The following is an 18,167-nucleotide window of genomic DNA, read 5'->3' on the forward strand; positions in this document are numbered from 1 at the left end:
TTGTTTTTGAGCAGTTCTGTAGGCTTAAATTTGTAGTTTTATTGCAGTAAAGAACTGATTGTGAAATTCAATTAGAACCTACAGTATTGTATATGCTAATTTGTCCCACTGTTTAGCATGTGGAAGCTTGTATAAATGTATTAAAAAGTTTTTAACATATCCCACTGTGGTGATAAGCAGATACAGGCATGTTTAAAATGTTTATTATAACCATTTACAGTTACAGCTTTTATTATCACAACTGTGTTTCCCTATATTGTCATTAGATATCTCACAGTGTCTATTGGTTGAACAGTTAAACTACATTAAATTACTCTGGTAAACACTTAAACATACAAAGTATTTATTAATGTTAATATAATACTGCATCCATGTGCTAAACAGGAAGACATAAAGATTCATATGTTCATTAATAACCTTTCAGTGGAGATGATGAAGATTCACCTTATTTATTGTTAAGATATTCCCACTGTGCCTCAGAAATCCAGTTAGCGAAACATAAGAAATAAAATGCTATCAGATAATTCAGCTTTGTGTTTCCTGGGGTCCAGGTGTTAAAACCACAAATCCCTTCTTTGCTCCTCACTACGCCGTCCTGTGGGGCCTGTGACGGGTCAAGCAACTCAATTTCCTCACATCCCCGATGCGTTTAATCAACCAACCACTCAACCACAGGCCTCATTCATCTCACTTAAGGACAAATGACCATTTTGGCAACATGTGAATTAAGAGAGATTCGCTTCAACCCTCCCCCCTCTTCCTCCCTGCCTGCAGTCACTCAGGTCATCTGGATTTACACCATGCTAGCACCATTTTATCGTTCTCCAAGTCTGTCATTTACCACAGGACGAACCTTCATTGTATCTGCTCAGTCGATCTCACCACAGCCGGACACTTTTGGTCCTCTGTCCGGTGTTAATTATACCACTCTGAAGACTCACACTACGATTCCTCCCTCTGGAGGGCGATGCGCTGTGTGTGTTTACAGCTGCTCTGTAAATGTTCATTGAATCTGAATGAAAGCGCCTATGTAATATCTGCGGGGGGTGGATGGAAGCCGGACAACATACTGGATGTTTATGCCCTGATGAAGATTAAAAGGATTAGAGTTTTCACAGAAGAGATTATGATGTGCTTTAAGGGATGCATTGTTCCAACACAAATATAAAAATAACAAGCACAGGACAGCGCTGCTCCTTTAGAGAAAATCATATTCATTATTCTAAATCCTTATGTGTAGCTTCTCTGTTACTGGGTATGTATGTGATGTTTTCAAGCATTTTTGCCTTTTTCAGGATACAAAATCACTGCTCATTTACAATCCACAGCTGTTTTGTTTTCTATGTAACATTTAAAAAATATGAAATTGTCAAGCCTTGGCCAGCAATTAAACAGATCAAACATTTCCATTTCAAATATGTTGCACTGATGAACTGAGTATTTCTTTGCATTTCAGTATTTGAAAATTCAGGTCAGCCTTCTGCAGGGAGAAAAACATTAGCATCCAGTTAAGAGGGAAAGGTCAGTTATCTCATGGATCACAGCCTTTCAAATTTAGTCCCATTGCTGTGAATAATGCACATCCAGTGCACAATACATTTAGCAGACGCTACTTTAGCATGGTGTTATCACAGCATCTGACTGGGAGATAGAAAGCCTGATAGCTTTATTGGTGTGGTTTACCCCCTTTCACAGTCAGTGCCCTGCGTAGATAAAGGTATGATATATTTAAAATGGCTGATAATGGCGGGGGAGGCTAAACGGTTGGATGAAAATCCAATTTTGCCACACAATCACCAGAGACAAGCCTGAGTTTGGCTTGCATTAACTCAGTGTGATGTGGTCCCAACACCCGAGTGATTAAATGTCAAGCAGTGATTGCTCCTCAAACGCTTTGTGGTGAAATTTGAGGTGCAAACACTTAAATGTCGAGAGCGGCTGAAAATGAAATATAGCATGAGCTGTCAGAATCTGTAAAATGATTATTCACCCTGAAAGCTCACAGTGTCCAAGAAAAAAATAGGATTTAAAATCAAATGTGAAAGACAAACACTGTCCACACGTTCTCTAAATGCTTCAGCAGTGATGCTATAAAAAGCCACTGATGATGTGCACGAGCGGTTCTTGGAAATTGCTCGGATAGACATAACCTGTGGGTAATTAATCCTGAAATTCATAAATTTTATGTGACATTGTTTGCACATATGTCCAGTAATTAACAGCCTCCTGAGAGCATGGCGTTCTTGCCCTCGGTGATGTGGGTTTGGTTTTAATCACACAGTGAATCTCTATGACTGATGCGTTGTTAGAGGGTTTACAGTCACATGAGGTGAGGCTTTTAGGCAAAACTTGTCACTCTGAATATGTAAAGAGAAGGACTGCCTGGGTCATCCTGCAGCCTCAGATAAACACTGTGTTCATGTGTTGTTTACTTAAAGCAGCCTAAAACATGTGATGTATTTTCTGTTTCTCAATGAAAGAATAAGAAACCGTAAAAACACAAACCAAGAAACAAGTCCTAATACCTGTAACTGTATTTTTCAAAGCTGGGTGTTGTATATTGAGGGGCTATTTTCAGTAATGCAATATATTTAATGGTCTTGTGAGTATTTATAGCAGCAGCATGGTGTATGTGGGTCTGAACCAAAATAAATAAACCTGCTCATGCTGATGGTAATGATGAACAACATGTCACCCAGTATGGCTTTATTAGCTTTTAGGCAAGAGTGGAGGTTTATGGAGGAATAAACTACATCTGGATGTTGCGACACAGACAATACTTGTAGATAAATTATTCGCCGGTTCACTCACAGATACAGAATAGTGAGGAGGTGTTCTATACACAGACACATGGCACGGAGGTGTGCACCAGTTTCATTCATTTCAAAAGGGACAGTTTTCATTGTTGTGATTCAATTTTCAGCTTTTTTCTAATTTTTCCCAACTTGAATATTTGCTTTACCTAAATGTTAAACATGATTTCACCATTAGAATTACTGAACTTCTTTCTTCTTTTCACTGTAGTGCTACCTGAAGATAACAGCAGCTGAGTTGCAGTAAGTACCATGATGATGTCACGATGATGTCACAATGCACAAACCTAATTTTCAGACTTCTGATGAAACTAGAATATCAGCTTAGGAGACAATGTATAATTTCAAGTTGATAAAATCCACAAAAGTTAACTACCATCCACAGTTTGATCAGTACTTTACTTTAGCTACATTTCACAAACTGAATTAACAGTACAAGTGAGCATAAACACTAAAAACAAACATTTGCAATTTCCATTAATCTTTCCAATGTAATATGTTGAAATGTGCATGTAAATTCAAAATGCACACACAGTTAGCAATGTGGATTTTCAACTCATAGCTTAACCCTTTGTTTTTAAGATGAAGTTAGTGGCAGAGCATTAAAAACAACTTAAAAGCCAGATATTTCCCTCAGAAGATTACAGACAAGAAGGCAAAGCTAAAACAGGGTGAACAGGACACACTATTGCTGGGCATAAACATATGCTTCATAATTAAAGCTATGCTGTTTTGTATCTGGGCTGCACAGTGGTATAGTGGTTAGCACTTTTGCCTTGCAGCAAGAAGATCCCCGGTTCAAATCCCGGGGTGGCCCTGGGATCTTTCTGCATGGAGTTTGCATGTTCTCCCTGTGCATGCGTGGGTTTTCTCCGGGCACTCCGGCTTCAACCCACAATCCAAAAACATGCTGGGGTTAACTGATGACTCTAAATTGCCCGTAGGTATGAATGTGTGAGTGATTGTTCGTCTGTATATGTAGCCCTGTGACAGACTGGCGACCTGTCCAGGGTGTCCCCTGCCTTCGCCCGAGTCAGCTGGGATAGGCTCCAGCACCCCCCGCGACCCTAGTGAGGATAAAGCGGTGTATAGAGAATGGATGGATGGATGTTGTGTATCTGTTGGATATGCAGCTAAACAACTGTGTGTATCAACTCACATTTTTTTCCTGCTGCCCAAAAGAAGTCAAAAAAGTCAGTACATGCAACTTGATCACAAATTTAATGTTGATTTTTATTATAGCAATTCAGACAACTCATTAAGCACTTAATTTCTCAGAGTAAGGTTTAATAAATTAAAGTGATCATGCACAAGTTTTGTACAAAAACATTACAGTAAAAAATTTAATTCACAAATAATGCTGCTTATAACACAATAAAAATGTTAAGGTCAGGCAAAATGCACCAGTGCCAACACATTAAGAGGAAAAGGCTCATTCAACTAAGAAGTGCAGGTGACATACAAACATTTGAGGAGATAAAAAAATACAGCATCATAAAAATTACCCCCCAAAAAATCAGTAGCTTATTTTTTACATCCAGCTATACAAAGTTTCACAGAAATAACTGCGCTGCAGGCAGCTGGGAATGTGGAGAAAACCTACTACGGAACAGACAAAAGAAAAATCACAGCGCTACACGATCTTAACACATGCTGGGTTACGACTACAAAGCAACAAAGACCCTGCACCATGCATGCTGGTCTGTCAGCTTCTGAGAATCCCCCGACAAAAATGGGGAGACGTAAAGTACGTACAAGTGTAAGGTTCATCATCCAGCGCCCAGTTACAGGGGAGGACAGATGTTAGGTCAGCACTAGTCCATACACAAGGCATTTAAAAAAAATGTATCAGTGGAATAGAAACAGTCGTTTCAAGTCTTTACACAAAAGAATGATTAGAGAGCTGTTCTATAAAAGTCCTGATGTGTGTTTTAGAAGAGCGCCTCTTCATTTTTAATGAGCACCTCCACCACCTGTCTCTGGTAGCGGATGTCATTCAGTGCTGTGACGGCGTCCAAGTTGGGTGCACGCATGAGGGTGGGCCCGAAAACAATGCCGAGGTTCTCCGCGTTCATCAGGTTGAATTTCTCATTCTGTGTCACCCTGAAATGAGCATAAAAGTTAGAAAATACATGCAGCTTGACAGTGGGAGAGTGTTAATGACTGTTTGAGAGACACTGTGGAGGGGGCTTTGGAATGTTTTATAAAAAAACAATGAACTTCCAAGCATATAAAGAAAATTAAGGGTAATTCACTTCTACATAAACATTCATAGAAAAATAGGAAAATAATTCCCACACAGTCAATATAGTAAAGTTAGCAAACATCACAAAATAGCACTCTTTTTTTCACCAAATCCTGTCAAAATATATGTATATATGACACATTTTATGTTAGTTTAGTAGTGCTTTCTCCATAGATGCACAATAAAGAGAATGCAGGATTAAAACACTACCACTACAGCAAAAACAATATACCCTTTTCTGACCTCCTCTTCTTAAATGCAGTATTTTCCCTTAGCTCCTCCAGAATTTTACTGGATAATTTACCTTTTTAAGTGGGCCATGAGGTACTTGAGAGTTTCACTGTGTGATTGCGGCAGCAGAGCGAGAGCTTCACGGAAAGCTTCCAGCTTCTTCTCCGGATCTGTGAGCTCTGGGAAGCAAAAAAGGAGGATGTTATTAGAGTGGACAGACAACACTTTGACCTCAGAGGACACAGTCAGGAATCAATGCAGTGACTTCTGGAGGTGAAGTTAAAGTCATTAAGCTCTGAGAGGAAATCTGAGGATGAGATGCTGCTTTAGACAGCTGATGCAAGTGACTCTGTTTATGGGAAATTCAGCTGGATATTTATTCAGGAGTTAGTTTTCAGTTACTTGATTCAGAGAAATTAGTTGTATAGTCACATTTGAACAGTGCTGCTTAACTCAACATAGTAACAGTGCAGTCCAGTCTCAACAATACACCTAAATCTACATGAAAACTGCTCAGTGACGGCTTTTTTCAACCTCTTCAGGCCGATGTACTGCACCTGACATCTGTTTCACTTAAAACACCGCACACACAGGTGTGCTTCTGAGTAATTTGTCTAGTTGTGACGTACTTGCAGCCTCGATGAACCTGGGGTAGGCATCGTATGAGATAACAGGAACAGGCAAATCCCTGAGGTACAGTTTGAGCGCCCCCGCGATGATATTGATGTCTTCATAGGCGTTCACTGAGATGTCTGTGTTCTCGCCATCTGTGAAGATGTGTGATGGAATAAGGGAGACAAGAAAAAGAAGAAGTTTTCACACTCAAAATGGCTCACATCAGCACTTTCATGTCACAGTGAACTGAGGAATGAAGAGACTGTGTTACAGTGGTGGTAAAAGAAAAAAAATTCGACTCTCGCTCTATATTTTTGCAAAGTAGCTGCTATCATCCGCCTGGCCTGTTTTATTCTGACTTTCCCTCGGTTATGCATGCGTTTCAGAGCAGGCCATGGCCTACTTGTGCTGGCAGACTGAACATCACAGTGCTGTGAGCTGGAATGACACTCTGTCATGGATGATCTCCCAGATGCAGACTTTAGCCCAGCACTGCAGGGTTTTTTCTTACAGTTAAAATTCACACTGCACTGGACCAAGACAGACTAAGTCTACTATTGAATCCCAACACATAGAAGAGTTTTTTTTCATGGCTACGTTTAAGGCGGTGAGAGTACATGCCTGGTTTGTAACCCCTGAGGTGCCTCCTGTCTGTCCACACTGCGAAACTCTCCGTGAGAGCGACATGTCAGGATGGGATCTGCGCTCCCAGATGGACACTAATCCTTCACAAATGTGTCACTTTCTCGTTAATCTGAAATCTTCTGCCTGTCTCATGCAAACGTATGCAAACACACTGTGTCTACTGTCATGTTGCGAGTTGACAGCTCTCTGTAAAACACACAACACCAACCTTTGTCAAATCCCATCTTGACTTCTTCCACCGAATCGCTGAATCCAGATATTCTGTAGAGGCCTTCCGACTTCAGTCCTTGAGGAGAAAACGTGAAACAACCTTTCAGCTGCTGTCAAGAGTAATGTAGAAAAATTCACCTGCATACATCACGATGGGTAATGCAGAGAAATGCCATTAAACACTCTTAAATATGCATAAGAAATTAAGGATAAAACGTCCACAATGTCACACAATACAACATGGGCAGATGCAAATAGTTTTCTGCATCACTGGGCAAAATAATAAAGACATAAATCAAACTTAGCCTCAGACGTATATTAGAGGGCAGACAATGAGGGAGCAACGAGTTTCCTACATAGTTGAATGATTTAACTGAAATGCAATCAACTAAGGCAGCAGGAAACAGAGTAATGTATTCCTCATTACACATTTACAATTACCAGCAATCTCATCGCTCCTCTCAGTCATACACCCCCCAACACACACACAAAAAAAAACATTAAGCCAGGCAGTAATTGAATCAGAGTTTTAGCACTTCAGTCTAATTGGTATATATTGCAGATTACTTATAAAAAAGAAGGAAAAGCCTTTTTTTTTTTTTTTTAACAACAAGTGTGCTCAGTTCTCTCAAACAATACAACACAATACAAAAAACAGAATCCTTGGAACAAATTTCAACCTTTATTTTGTATCATATCTGGCAAAAATGTGATGAATAAATGCTGCCAACCAATTTAAATTAATATTGTGTCATTTTTTAAATTATGTAGCTAGAGGATAACGTAATAGTTGCTTGACTTCACATATGCCAGCGAAGAAAGTGGTTAGATTCAAAGATTTTAACTCAAATTATTATGGCTGCTCCATAATTCCATAATCCTTTAATGGAAATGTTCCAGCTGAATGCAATTAATGTCAGCCAATCAGAGTCCAGTATTGTATCTGAGGCTGTAAAATCCGTTGAATAGAAATAAAAAAGCATTTAACATATTTATCTTGAGGAACACACGTCTCATTTTTGAGCCAAACACACATTACATACATTAACAATCGTCTTAAACTGACCTCTGGACTCAATCTCTCGTATGCACATGTCCACCACCATGGGTCGGGCCGTATTATACGCTTTCACCAGGGTTGTCAGGTCGCAGCTGTAGACTTTACGGATGTGTCTCAGGTCCGGCTTGCAGTCGTTGGGCACCAGAGACGAGCATTGTTTGTGGACATTCAAACCACAATCTGTAAATAGAAACATACAGATGGGTTTAGTTCAGGCAGGTCTGCAGCTTCAAACCGTCCTAATCAAAGGATGGTGATGTTTTCATTTGCACAATAGAATTTGTCAACCGTGTAAAGTGAGCTGAATGATTTCTTTCAGTTAATTTTGTCTACACGCCACTCAATGCCAAGTTCATTTGATTTATCTCACCGGTTTCGTGTGTGTTTTGGCTTGTAGAAACGTGTTAATCCCCTTGATCAATATCTGCCCCTGAAATGTCACCAGACCTCTGGAGAGCTCTTTCTCTCCGCCTCACATGGTATTGGAGTCACCTTGAGAGTGGGCTGTCACCTTCAGAGGGCCATTTAATTATTTCAAAATGTGCCAGATATGAAACAATAGGATGCACCTCGCTGGGTGGTTAAATGGTATATTAGTCATGATGTTAGTGTAAGTACTCCACATTATGGTGTGTCTCCAGTCACAGAGGATGGGGCCTGAGGCGCAGCTGTTTCAGGGCAGCATTCACCTTGTGGGGAACAGAGGTGCCCGCCGAGAGCAGATGCAGAGAAAGACTGCAGCTCTGCTTTGTAACAGAAAGCCATGCAGGGAATTAGAAAAACACTGGAAACGCCGTGGCCTGGAGGAGGGACGGCCAGCTCTGCTGCGTGCTCTATTCTTTTCCAAATCCAAGCTCAAGCACAATGGCTGTGGAAGCAGCGATTGAGGCGCTGCGGGCTACAGTAGACCTACTTTCCCAGACTAAAATGGGGCAGCTTTTCAAGCTCTTAGATCTTCTGAACCATCTCCAAGTTCTGAAAGGTTTTCTTTGTGACAAATGCCAAGTGTTTTTTTGATTCTAAAACATTAAAAACAATTATTTTGATCCCTCAGAGGAATTCCGACTTTTAAATATTGAACAAAAAAGCTGCTTCTGAAAGCTGATACTCTATACATTTCTGGGGGGGACCTCACAATATTTTGATTAATATGGGTCCCTGGAGAAATTCACACCGCCTGGATTTGTATGCATTGATGCAGAAATGTAATTACCTTAAGAGATGATTCTCTTAAGGACATGAGACAGGCAGTATAATAGTGGAGGTCCTGTCATCACACTCAACCCTGCTGAGCTCCACGTTGTCCCTGTGAGCACACCGATGGCCCTGGGCCCCAGGTGCCGAGGGTGGGGGTGAACCCACGGGGCACCAGGAGCTGGGAGACGGGGGATGCTTGTCTTAATGCACCGTCAGCTCTGTCTTCTGTTGCTATGGTGAGGAGGCAGCAGCTCACTTTTAAGAGGATGTTTAATGGTAGCTGGTAGCTAATTTTCTAATCAGCACATTATCACCATGTCTAACTGGAGGAGCTACCAGTTGATACCAGTCCCTTTCTGACTGGAGCTAAGAACAAAAAAAAACACTACCAGTACTTTTTAGGGTTTTTTTTTTATCAAGTATTTAAGTGAAATAGGGGTTGAGCTGTGTGACCCAGCTCTCTGGTTGAAGCCGGCTGAATTTTAATGTGTGTGGAAACGGAGCTCGTTCCCCACACTCCCAGCTCCTCTCCTCATTAAAGAGACATGCCAGCTTTGTTTTCCTTCATGGGCATGATGGGATGAGGCTGGGGGGCGTACTCTGATGAGGAAATGTGGCACAACAAGCACAAACAGAGGCTGGCTCTCTGGCACTGGGCCAAAAACAGTTCACACATACAAAAAGAAAAGGGGGCGGGAGAACATTTTTTGGTATGCAAATGTGAGCATAATGTGAGACTTTGCTGCCCTAGATTCTGGGAGCTGTGGTCGAGTCTGAAGGAATGGCAGAGTGTGGAGCTGATAAAGATTGGCTCCAAACATATGTGCTTCTATCTCAATTGTTGTCGGCTTTCAAAATAAAGACATTAATAATTAATGGCAGAGCTCCCGCAGATTTGTGTGACACACTTTGTTGCATCAATAAAACATCAAAGACGCACATCCGACTATATTATAGTGCGACTCTGGGATGGGAAAGGAACTCTTACAAGAGGTACGGTGAAATCGAAATCTCATCAGAGTATCTGACATGCAAGTAAGATAATACAATCAAACGGTTTTTCTCAGTGCTACATGTGTGCACCTGTCACACAAAGCAAAGCGAAGATCTTCAGTGAATAAAATATCTGCACACTACGGAGCAAATACTCACAAAATGCAGCCATAAAAATGAGCTTTCGAATACGTTATTTTTTTGTGTTTGTCCCACTGTGTGTTTTCAGGATTATAATTCTACAAATGCTCCATTAAAGTCATCAAAGTGGAAACAGAGAAAGCCTTTTTTACTCTAATTACGATGACAGGATGTGAAGAACAACTAAGGCCTGAGCAAAACATGGAGTCATTATTTTTAACTTGAGAAGAATCTCCCTGACAGCCCTGAAAACTCGTTCTTCTGCGTGTTTGAACCCCATTCACAAACTCAGTGGAGAAAGAAGTAGGCCGTAAAAAAGGCTTTTGCATCATATCCGTTACACCACGGCAGTGAAGTCCTCATTTCAAATGTGTTATACAACCACTAATCCTCAAACTACTGTTGCGATTTTAGATTAAAACGCAATAATCCAGGTCCAGATGCTCTAAAAGCCAAGTAACCCACATACAACAATGCTCACTTTATAATAATGAAGCAGTGAAGTAATGAGGCGGTTTATATAAGGCTTAATGCAGCTGTAAACATGTCATACCTGCACATTTGACCCCCTGAGCCATCAGTCCCCACATGAAGCTGGCACAGTGTTCGCACCAGTGAGGCCCCCGAAAGGTATGGACCTAAACAGAGAGGAGGACAGTGATAGATATTAGTGCTGAAGTGTAATGACACGATAGTGAGAGAACAGTGGGTAGCTGCAGCCATTTACTCCATGTCCACCCCTTTCCCTCTCCTTTACCCTGCCGGGAGACCCGTGGGTGCTGCCATCTTCAATGACACAGTGGAGGAGGATGATCCGTGTGCGGAGGAGGATTGTTGTTTGAACTGACAATGTTGTGGTGGGTGCAGCCGTGACTTTCAGCAGCCGAGACTTTGCCGTGGTGGCACAGTGGGTTGTGACACTTCACCAGAGACAATGTGCAAGCTGTCAGGGAATTTTTTTTTTTCTATGGAAACAGTAGAAGGCCGCCTGGCTCGTGTATAGGAAAGGGAGCCAGCAGGTAACAACAGCCCAGCCAATCAGGGAGGCCGCTGGGAGCAAGAGCAAACCACAACTCTCCCAGTATAGTTGCATTAAGTCAATAGCAGCAGCACCAGGAAAGCCATTTTGGGTAGCATTCATGAATGCATGAATAACACTGCGAAGGAAACTGTGTTATAAAAAAATATGTGGTAGTGAACACTGGTGATAAATTTGGAATTATTAGTGATTAAACTGCTCATAAATGTAAGGAAATGTTCCCCGAACCAGCAGAAACATTCTCACAGAGAACAGGTTGGCAATGTTTATGATTTCACTCAGTATTATTAAAGGCTGACAGATCAGAACAGAAATATCCACGTTTACTCACCAACAGAGTCTATTCTTGTAAATGTTGTATGATTATTGCTGTGATTTCTTTTCAATTAATTGTTTTTTTGTTCTCAAACTAATGAAGAAAGTTGTTGTCAGTCACCCACAGTTGTGCCATCTGACATGTCTTTGGGCATTTTTCATGTTTCCAGAATCTAATAGTCACAGTTCTTTATGTATTGTTTAAATAAGTTGGAAAGTTTGAATTATTTTAGTGGAACAGTTCAATGTTTAGTAGAGTCATACATGAGAATACTTAAAGGTTGAAATGCAGCATTCAGGAGGAGAACAAAACAGCAGAAAGAGAGCAGTGAGCATCAGCAGTTTGAAAGCCTTGGTGGTAATATTTCTCTCACTGCTCTCCATCCCATTAACCAGCCAAACTAGGAGAGTGAGCCTGAGCCAAACAGGGTTACAGTCCTCCACTGTTTCCCTTCTCCGTCGGCCTAATCTCTCCATCTGGTGCTCGAACTAACAGCAGTGGTTCACCGACCACCAAACAGATTTTCTTTTGATAAAGGCTCACAGGACCGACCAAAAACAGCTCTGTTTTTCATCCCCTCTCTCCCATTCAGCCACACACACCTCCCCTCCCTTCCCATTTCCCAGAAGGGCAGCGAGAGAAGCAGCCCTCTGGCCGCACATGATGAAATTATACCAACGTTCTGGAGATTCAACAGCTGACAAGTGTTCTGTTAGTTCACTCAGTCTCACCTTGAAGTTGTGGACTTTCTCAGATTTGGGCGTCCGGTCGCTCTCCTTCAGCGTGGCTCTGCGAACCAGTGAGGTGAGCTGCGAATAGGCGAACAGTTTAAGTGGCTGCCAGAAAGTGGCTGAAGGTTTTTGTGGCCCCATCCTCATTCCCAGAGCTGCCGCCAGAATATCCTCCTGATTGGCCTCTCGCTTGGCCTTTTGCACCAGATGCTTCTCTTCCTTGTTAACCTCGTAGGACTCTCTAGATGGCATTCTGGAGCTGTAGTCTTCCAAACCAGATGAAGAAACAAACCCAGTGGAAAAAAGTCCCAAAAAAATGAAGGGTAAACTCCTTGATGTTCAGAGCAAGTGTATGTCAAACAATATTACTTGCATTGTCCCAGTTAAACAGAGACACTGCAAGCAAGAAACTGCAAATTTAAATTCTATAAATCATTCAAAAGAGTCCAAAAGAAAAAACAACAACAGTGCTTTCTATCAAATGATCTCACAGCAGTGAGAGTAGATCAAGTGGAGCCTCTGTGATAGGAGTGCCAGGTTTTATACAAAAGAGGTGCAGCCTTGGTTGCTCATGTGGTTCTCTGGGAACGTATATGCAGATGAGCTGAGTGGTCGCGCTAATCCTCTCCTCCCTGTGCAGAGCTGATATTCTCCCTGGAACAGAGACAGCACACTGTTGTGTATGGATGCTGTCAGGGCGGATGGAGAGAGGGGGAGGAGTATGGGGGTGGGCCCAGTAGCAGCCACAGCAGATTAAATGGATCCCACCAGCCAATCACAGCAGGGACGCACCGGCTTTATAGTAGCCTCTACCCCGCCCCCACACAGCCATCAGATATCCAAGCAGGGGAGCCTGGGTAGGCAGAAATGAAGAGTGGGATGATAATGAGCAATGAATGAGTCACGCATCAGGAGTGGGCTACAGCCGGGAGAACTTGCGACAGCAGTGGGCCGTTAGAGACGGGAGCTATTTTCAAAATCATGTTGCCACAGAAACCGATCACGACTGGGGCCACAAAGTGCAAAAATACAAAAGCCACAAAAGCATCCAACCATAACAGGGCATCACTGATATCAACGCCTGCAGTCACACAAAGTGATGCTCCAACTTTCAAACGAATACAGTTCAAATTTAACAGACTAGAAAATATAGCAAAAAACAAAACAGGAAATGAATGAAACTGAAACACGAAGCAGCTCCTGATACAATATTAAAACAGACAAGAGAGACATTGTATCTAAAACAAGCCATGCATGATGAAATGGCTTTGAAATTTTGACATTATTATGCAGCAAAACAGATTAAAACAGAGAAGACGTACTTTGTTGTTTTTGCCCTCTTTAATGATGCATTTCGTCTCCGTTATGTGAATTACCTTGACTTGCCTTTGGCTATGATGCATGCTTTATGACAACAATGCAAACACCACCCTCAAAGAAATAAATCAATTCAATTTTGATGGAATTGCAAAGTAAAAGCAATAGTTGAATATTTTAAACCAGTATACACAGTTGCTACTGTATTCCATCTTCTTAGATTATGATAAAATATACAATAAAGAATTAAACAGCATATGTCTGCAGCAGCATGGGAGCTGGAAGCTGGGAGTCTTTTCTTTCTTTGCCGTCTTTGTGTGAATGTTCATTTCCTTGAGGTATACACTGATGCAAGCGTGTTTGTCTGCATGCAAATGAAGTATCAAATATAGCATCGTTATACCAGTGTGAGAGAAAGGATTCTGCATCCCGCCTCTGTAATTCACACCGCAAGCCAAATGTGATTATGCTCCCACGTCTCCCAGTCTAATTCGGACTCAGCTGCTAAAGTGCAGCGTTCTCACCTTGGTTGGAGAGGAAGTGACTGTACAGACTGTAGACTCAGAAATCAATGACTGTTACAGCTCTTGCCGCTCCCACTTCATTGGAGAGGTATCAGAATGAGAGGATGAGCAGCAGAGAGGCTTTGAAGATCAGTGTACTTATGTAGAATGGCATCCCAAACAGTGGCGTCTGACAGCGACAGAGCTGCAACATGAAAGAAACAGAGGGCTTCCAGTGTAGCTGCCCTCTCACATGCTCAGGGAAAGTCTCTGCTCAGGGGGGTACCTGAGAGAGGTTTAGATAAAAGACGGTAAGAGCCTTTTATAGGCACCAGTTCATCCTCTCAGACCCAGAGCCCTTGAGATGGTTTTGCAGCGTAATTGCATTGCCTGCTGTTGAGTGCACAATGAGCACCCGACTCCCAGGATGTGGTTCTCTTTGAACGCAGCTCTAATTGACACTGATTGATTTGCTTGTTTCCCCAAACATGTCCAGAGATGGGACCCTTGAGGATGGATGTATACTGTATAGTATCTATTACGTCTCTGAAATGTCCATCTGTGTCCAGCCTGGACGTGTGATCTTATTTGAAGCTGGGATCCTGCAGATTTAGGATTTACACCGCAGCACAGTCCAGCTCATAAAGAATTTGATTGTGATTTGACCCAGAAACCAACACAAGCCCAAAGCTTTCTTCATTCTTTCTATAAACTTGATTTCCTCATTCCGTCTCACAAGCGTTTAATCCATTAAGCTGCTGCTGAGTACTTGGGTGGGTTAAGAAGGTTGTTACATAAGGAAATGCTCCTCTAACTGCTGACCCCACACAACATGAAGACCCATTAGGAGGACAGCAGCATTCGCTCTCATGATCCAAGTGTGAGCTCCCAAGGCTATGATTTCCATCCTAGGCACTCACGTAACATTCTTTGTTTGAGATAAATAAGCAACAGTGGTAACAATTCTTCAACCTTTTTTTAAAAAGCAAATGAGAAAACATGTAATAAAGATCCATTTTAGTGATGTTGCTGTAGAAAAAGACTAAAAAGCTGCCAATGTACCAAACGCATCTTCAAGCAAAGCTACTGATCAAAGTTATGTAACGTTACATAACTTAAAACTAGGGCTTGATGACGAGAGTGAGAACCAGGACATTTTTATTAAAGTCTAAGAATATTGAGCACTGATGTCAGAGCGAGGATGTCTGCCCACTGAAAGCTTTCAATAGAGCTACATGCTGTTAAACCTGGGCTATTAAATCTTGTCACGTATCGCAGCTCTCTTTAAATGCATCACATAATATGTAAGAGACTCTTTTCCATGATCAGGACAAAGGATGTGAATCAGAAGTGGAGAAAGACTCTACTGGGTTAAGCCGTCACTGCCAGCAAATACCACATATGCATAAGAAGCAGTCGGAATGGTTTTTCTGCTGGTCCTGCAAGAAACCCGGAACAAATTACACCATATTTTACTGGGACAAATAGATTACCTGGATGTGGCTGGAACAGTCTGTGCCTCGACAGTGATTTATGGTCGGCTGCTATCACATTTTGCTATTCACACTGCAAGGTCAGAACATGCGTAGCACACACTCTTCACAATGCATGTGCACCATATAAGGAGAGGTTACAGTCCCAGCTGCATTTTTAAACTGTGGATTTATCCTAGTCAGTGATTTTAAACATGAGAGATAAAAAAATATGGATAAATACAGTCATGGTTAAATCTACTTCTGTAAAAAAAAAAAAAGCTTTCAGCAATATCTGTTTGGTTGTTTGCTTTAAAGGACCCCCATTAACTGAATGCAAAGCTTGCAATTTTATAATGAGTGCATGCATTGTAGAATACAATTCGCACATGATGTTTCTAAAGAATAAAAATATTACAACTCATATGAAGCAAAACACAAATATTGGAGCTTGTTGGTGTTCCCATAAATGCCTCTTAGTATTCTCTTTTAAAGGACGACTCGTTTTTTATTAGCAAGATTTTTAGAGGTAAATGATTTCAGTTCGCTATGGCTCTCTAAATACAATTTTTTTTAGCGAATTAAGCTTGGTTTTCAGTTTTACATTGAATCTTACCAGAGTGGGTAATGCTGTTGTGACCATTTTTACTTGTCCACTGGTGTATCTGCTGCTATGTAATGACACCGCTATGATGCTAGTTAGCGATTGTGTGTCTTTACCAATGTGTTGAGCTTATTCGTGTGCTTCAGAGAGCATGCACAAATTGAAGTTCAAATTGAAGCTAGTAAATGCTAAACAACAGCTACTTTTACTAAAATTACTGCAGTGCAGACAAGAATAAACACGCTCCGCTTAAAACATCCCCCGCCTTATATATAGTGCCTCTAAGTGCAAGAAATAATAATATATACTGGACGATACACCTACAATATGATACATCTTCACTACAATAAAAACAATCAGGTCAAGGTCATACACCCAAAAAGGCAGATCTACATTATGCACAGGTGGTGTGGGTGCAATATGCATGAAATACTTCAGGTAGTTTCTGACATTTGCTCCAGAAACAGAATCAAAAAATATTTGAAGTGCCTCACAATGACCTTGAAAATCAGGTCAAGGTCATGCACCCCAAAAGGCACATCTACATTACCAACAGGCTTAGTGTGCGCAATATGAGTGAAATCCCTCAACTAGGTTCTGAGATATGCTCCGGAAACCAAAAAATATTTGAAGTGCCTCACTATGACCTTGAAAATGAGGTCAAGGTCATGCACCCCAAAAGGCACATCTATACTATATAGAGATGGCCTGGGTGCAATATGAATAAAATCCCTCAAGTAGTTTCTGAGATATGCTGCGGACACGAAATGTGGAGGTACGTACGTACGGACATACGGACGGACGTGCCCACGCCAATATCCCCAATATCCCCCTCCGTGCCTACGGCCGGCAGGGGATAAAAAGGCATTGGAGCCACCTGAATCTCTTGGTAGCAGTATGAAAATTAGAGAATATGGCTACACTGGCACAATTCCGGCTCTCTTATTTGCATTATGAGCAAGACAGAGATAATTACAACCTAATATACTGCATGTTACATTTTTATGGCAGCATTTTTTTGTGCAAATCAATATGCTGTGTTTACACGAAAAATGACTGTCAAGGAGACCAATCCCAGTTGTTGCAGTCCGTTCTTGGTAGGTATACATCAGGCTAAAGAATGATTAACTCTCTTGTAGGCACACACATGTGGACACCAAGTAGTTGTTTTTATACTATAGTACTTTCTAGGCCACTTAGAGTCTACTTTGGAATATGTGTTTTACTAGATCTTACTTGATCTGTATTCTGAGCATGTGCAGTGACGTCCTTGTTAGTTAATCACCACATGGATTGTTTGAATGGCACACCTTTTGGGTTACACTCAGACAGGCTCAGCGTGATGTAAACTGGATCCTTCAGTAGACGTATCAAATCGTTGTTGACACTCATTTACTTGCAGATGTGAGAAGTACAACACTTGCCTACGACATATCTATTGTGTATCTATGGCAGAGATTTGATGCACAAATATAAATCAAGATTTAATCCTTTGGCTGTATACTATAATATGACCAAAACCGTCAAGTTTTGCCTTGTGATTATGTGTTTTATTGCGGTGAAGTACTTATACGTCCTCACTAAACCAACTCTGATAGATGTGCTCATGTTACAACTGTCACAGTAATGACGTAGTTTAAATGCCAGAACCACAGTGCTGAATCTAACAGTTTCTCTGCTTCAGTGGCCCAAAAGCAAATCAGTGATCACATTTCTGCTGTAGCATTTCACACTCACAAAGAACAACGTAGCCATGTCAGAAAGCCTTTATTGTGCTCTTATCTGTTCACATTTGAATGTTTTGAAACTGCAATACTGGCCGAAAGATAGAAGATTAAGTTGTTTTCAGTAATTCTGCTCCCAAAATCACTGTAGTCCTGAAGATAACAGTGGTAAATATAATAAATAAATTGCTTTATTATCAGTCAGTGGACATCCCACCAAGTGCAAATGCTGCCATTAATCCTGTCTGGAGAAACAATTTGGTTCGTACAAAGCCATCTACTCAGGAATCACCTTCTCCTACAAAGAACGG

At 41.4% G+C, this 18,167-nt stretch overlaps 1 protein-coding gene across 1 annotated transcript; it reads right to left on the reverse strand.

Moving 5' to 3' along the window:
• Positions 1–4,025: 4,025 nt before the first annotated feature.
• On the reverse strand, positions 4,026–12,989 carry chn1 (chimerin 1). The gene is made up of 7 exons (XM_022198895.2): positions 12,237–12,989; positions 10,704–10,788; positions 7,826–7,999; positions 6,758–6,835; positions 5,919–6,056; positions 5,363–5,468; positions 4,026–4,916 (listed from the first exon to the last, which is right to left on the reverse strand). Exons 1-7 carry the CDS (start codon positions 12,486–12,488, stop codon positions 4,745–4,747), a joined length of 1,005 nt encoding a protein of 334 aa, XP_022054587.2. The 5' UTR covers positions 12,489–12,989; the 3' UTR covers positions 4,026–4,744.
• Positions 12,990–18,167: the final 5,178 nt, after the last annotated feature.

This window comes from Acanthochromis polyacanthus, chromosome 14 (genome assembly GCF_021347895.1).
Source record: "Acanthochromis polyacanthus isolate Apoly-LR-REF ecotype Palm Island chromosome 14, KAUST_Apoly_ChrSc, whole genome shotgun sequence".
In the NCBI taxonomy this organism is placed as follows: Eukaryota; Metazoa; Chordata; class Actinopteri; family Pomacentridae; genus Acanthochromis; species Acanthochromis polyacanthus.

What these genes read in the sequence shown, in the direction of transcription:
- chn1 (XM_022198895.2), bottom strand. Translation starts at nt 12,488, where the DNA reads ATGCCATCTAGAGAGTCCTACGAGGTTAACAAGGAAGAGAAGCATCTG. An exon ending in ACGAGAGATTGAGTCCAGAG is followed by an intron (nt 6,836 to 7,825) that starts GTCAGTTTAAGA and finishes TTTCTCCTCAAG; the next exon opens with GACTGAAGTCGGAAGGCCTC. An exon ending in CAGGTTCATCGAGGCTGCAA is followed by an intron (nt 5,469 to 5,918) that starts GTACGTCACAAC and finishes TTTGCTTCCCAG; the next exon opens with AGCTCACAGATCCGGAGAAG.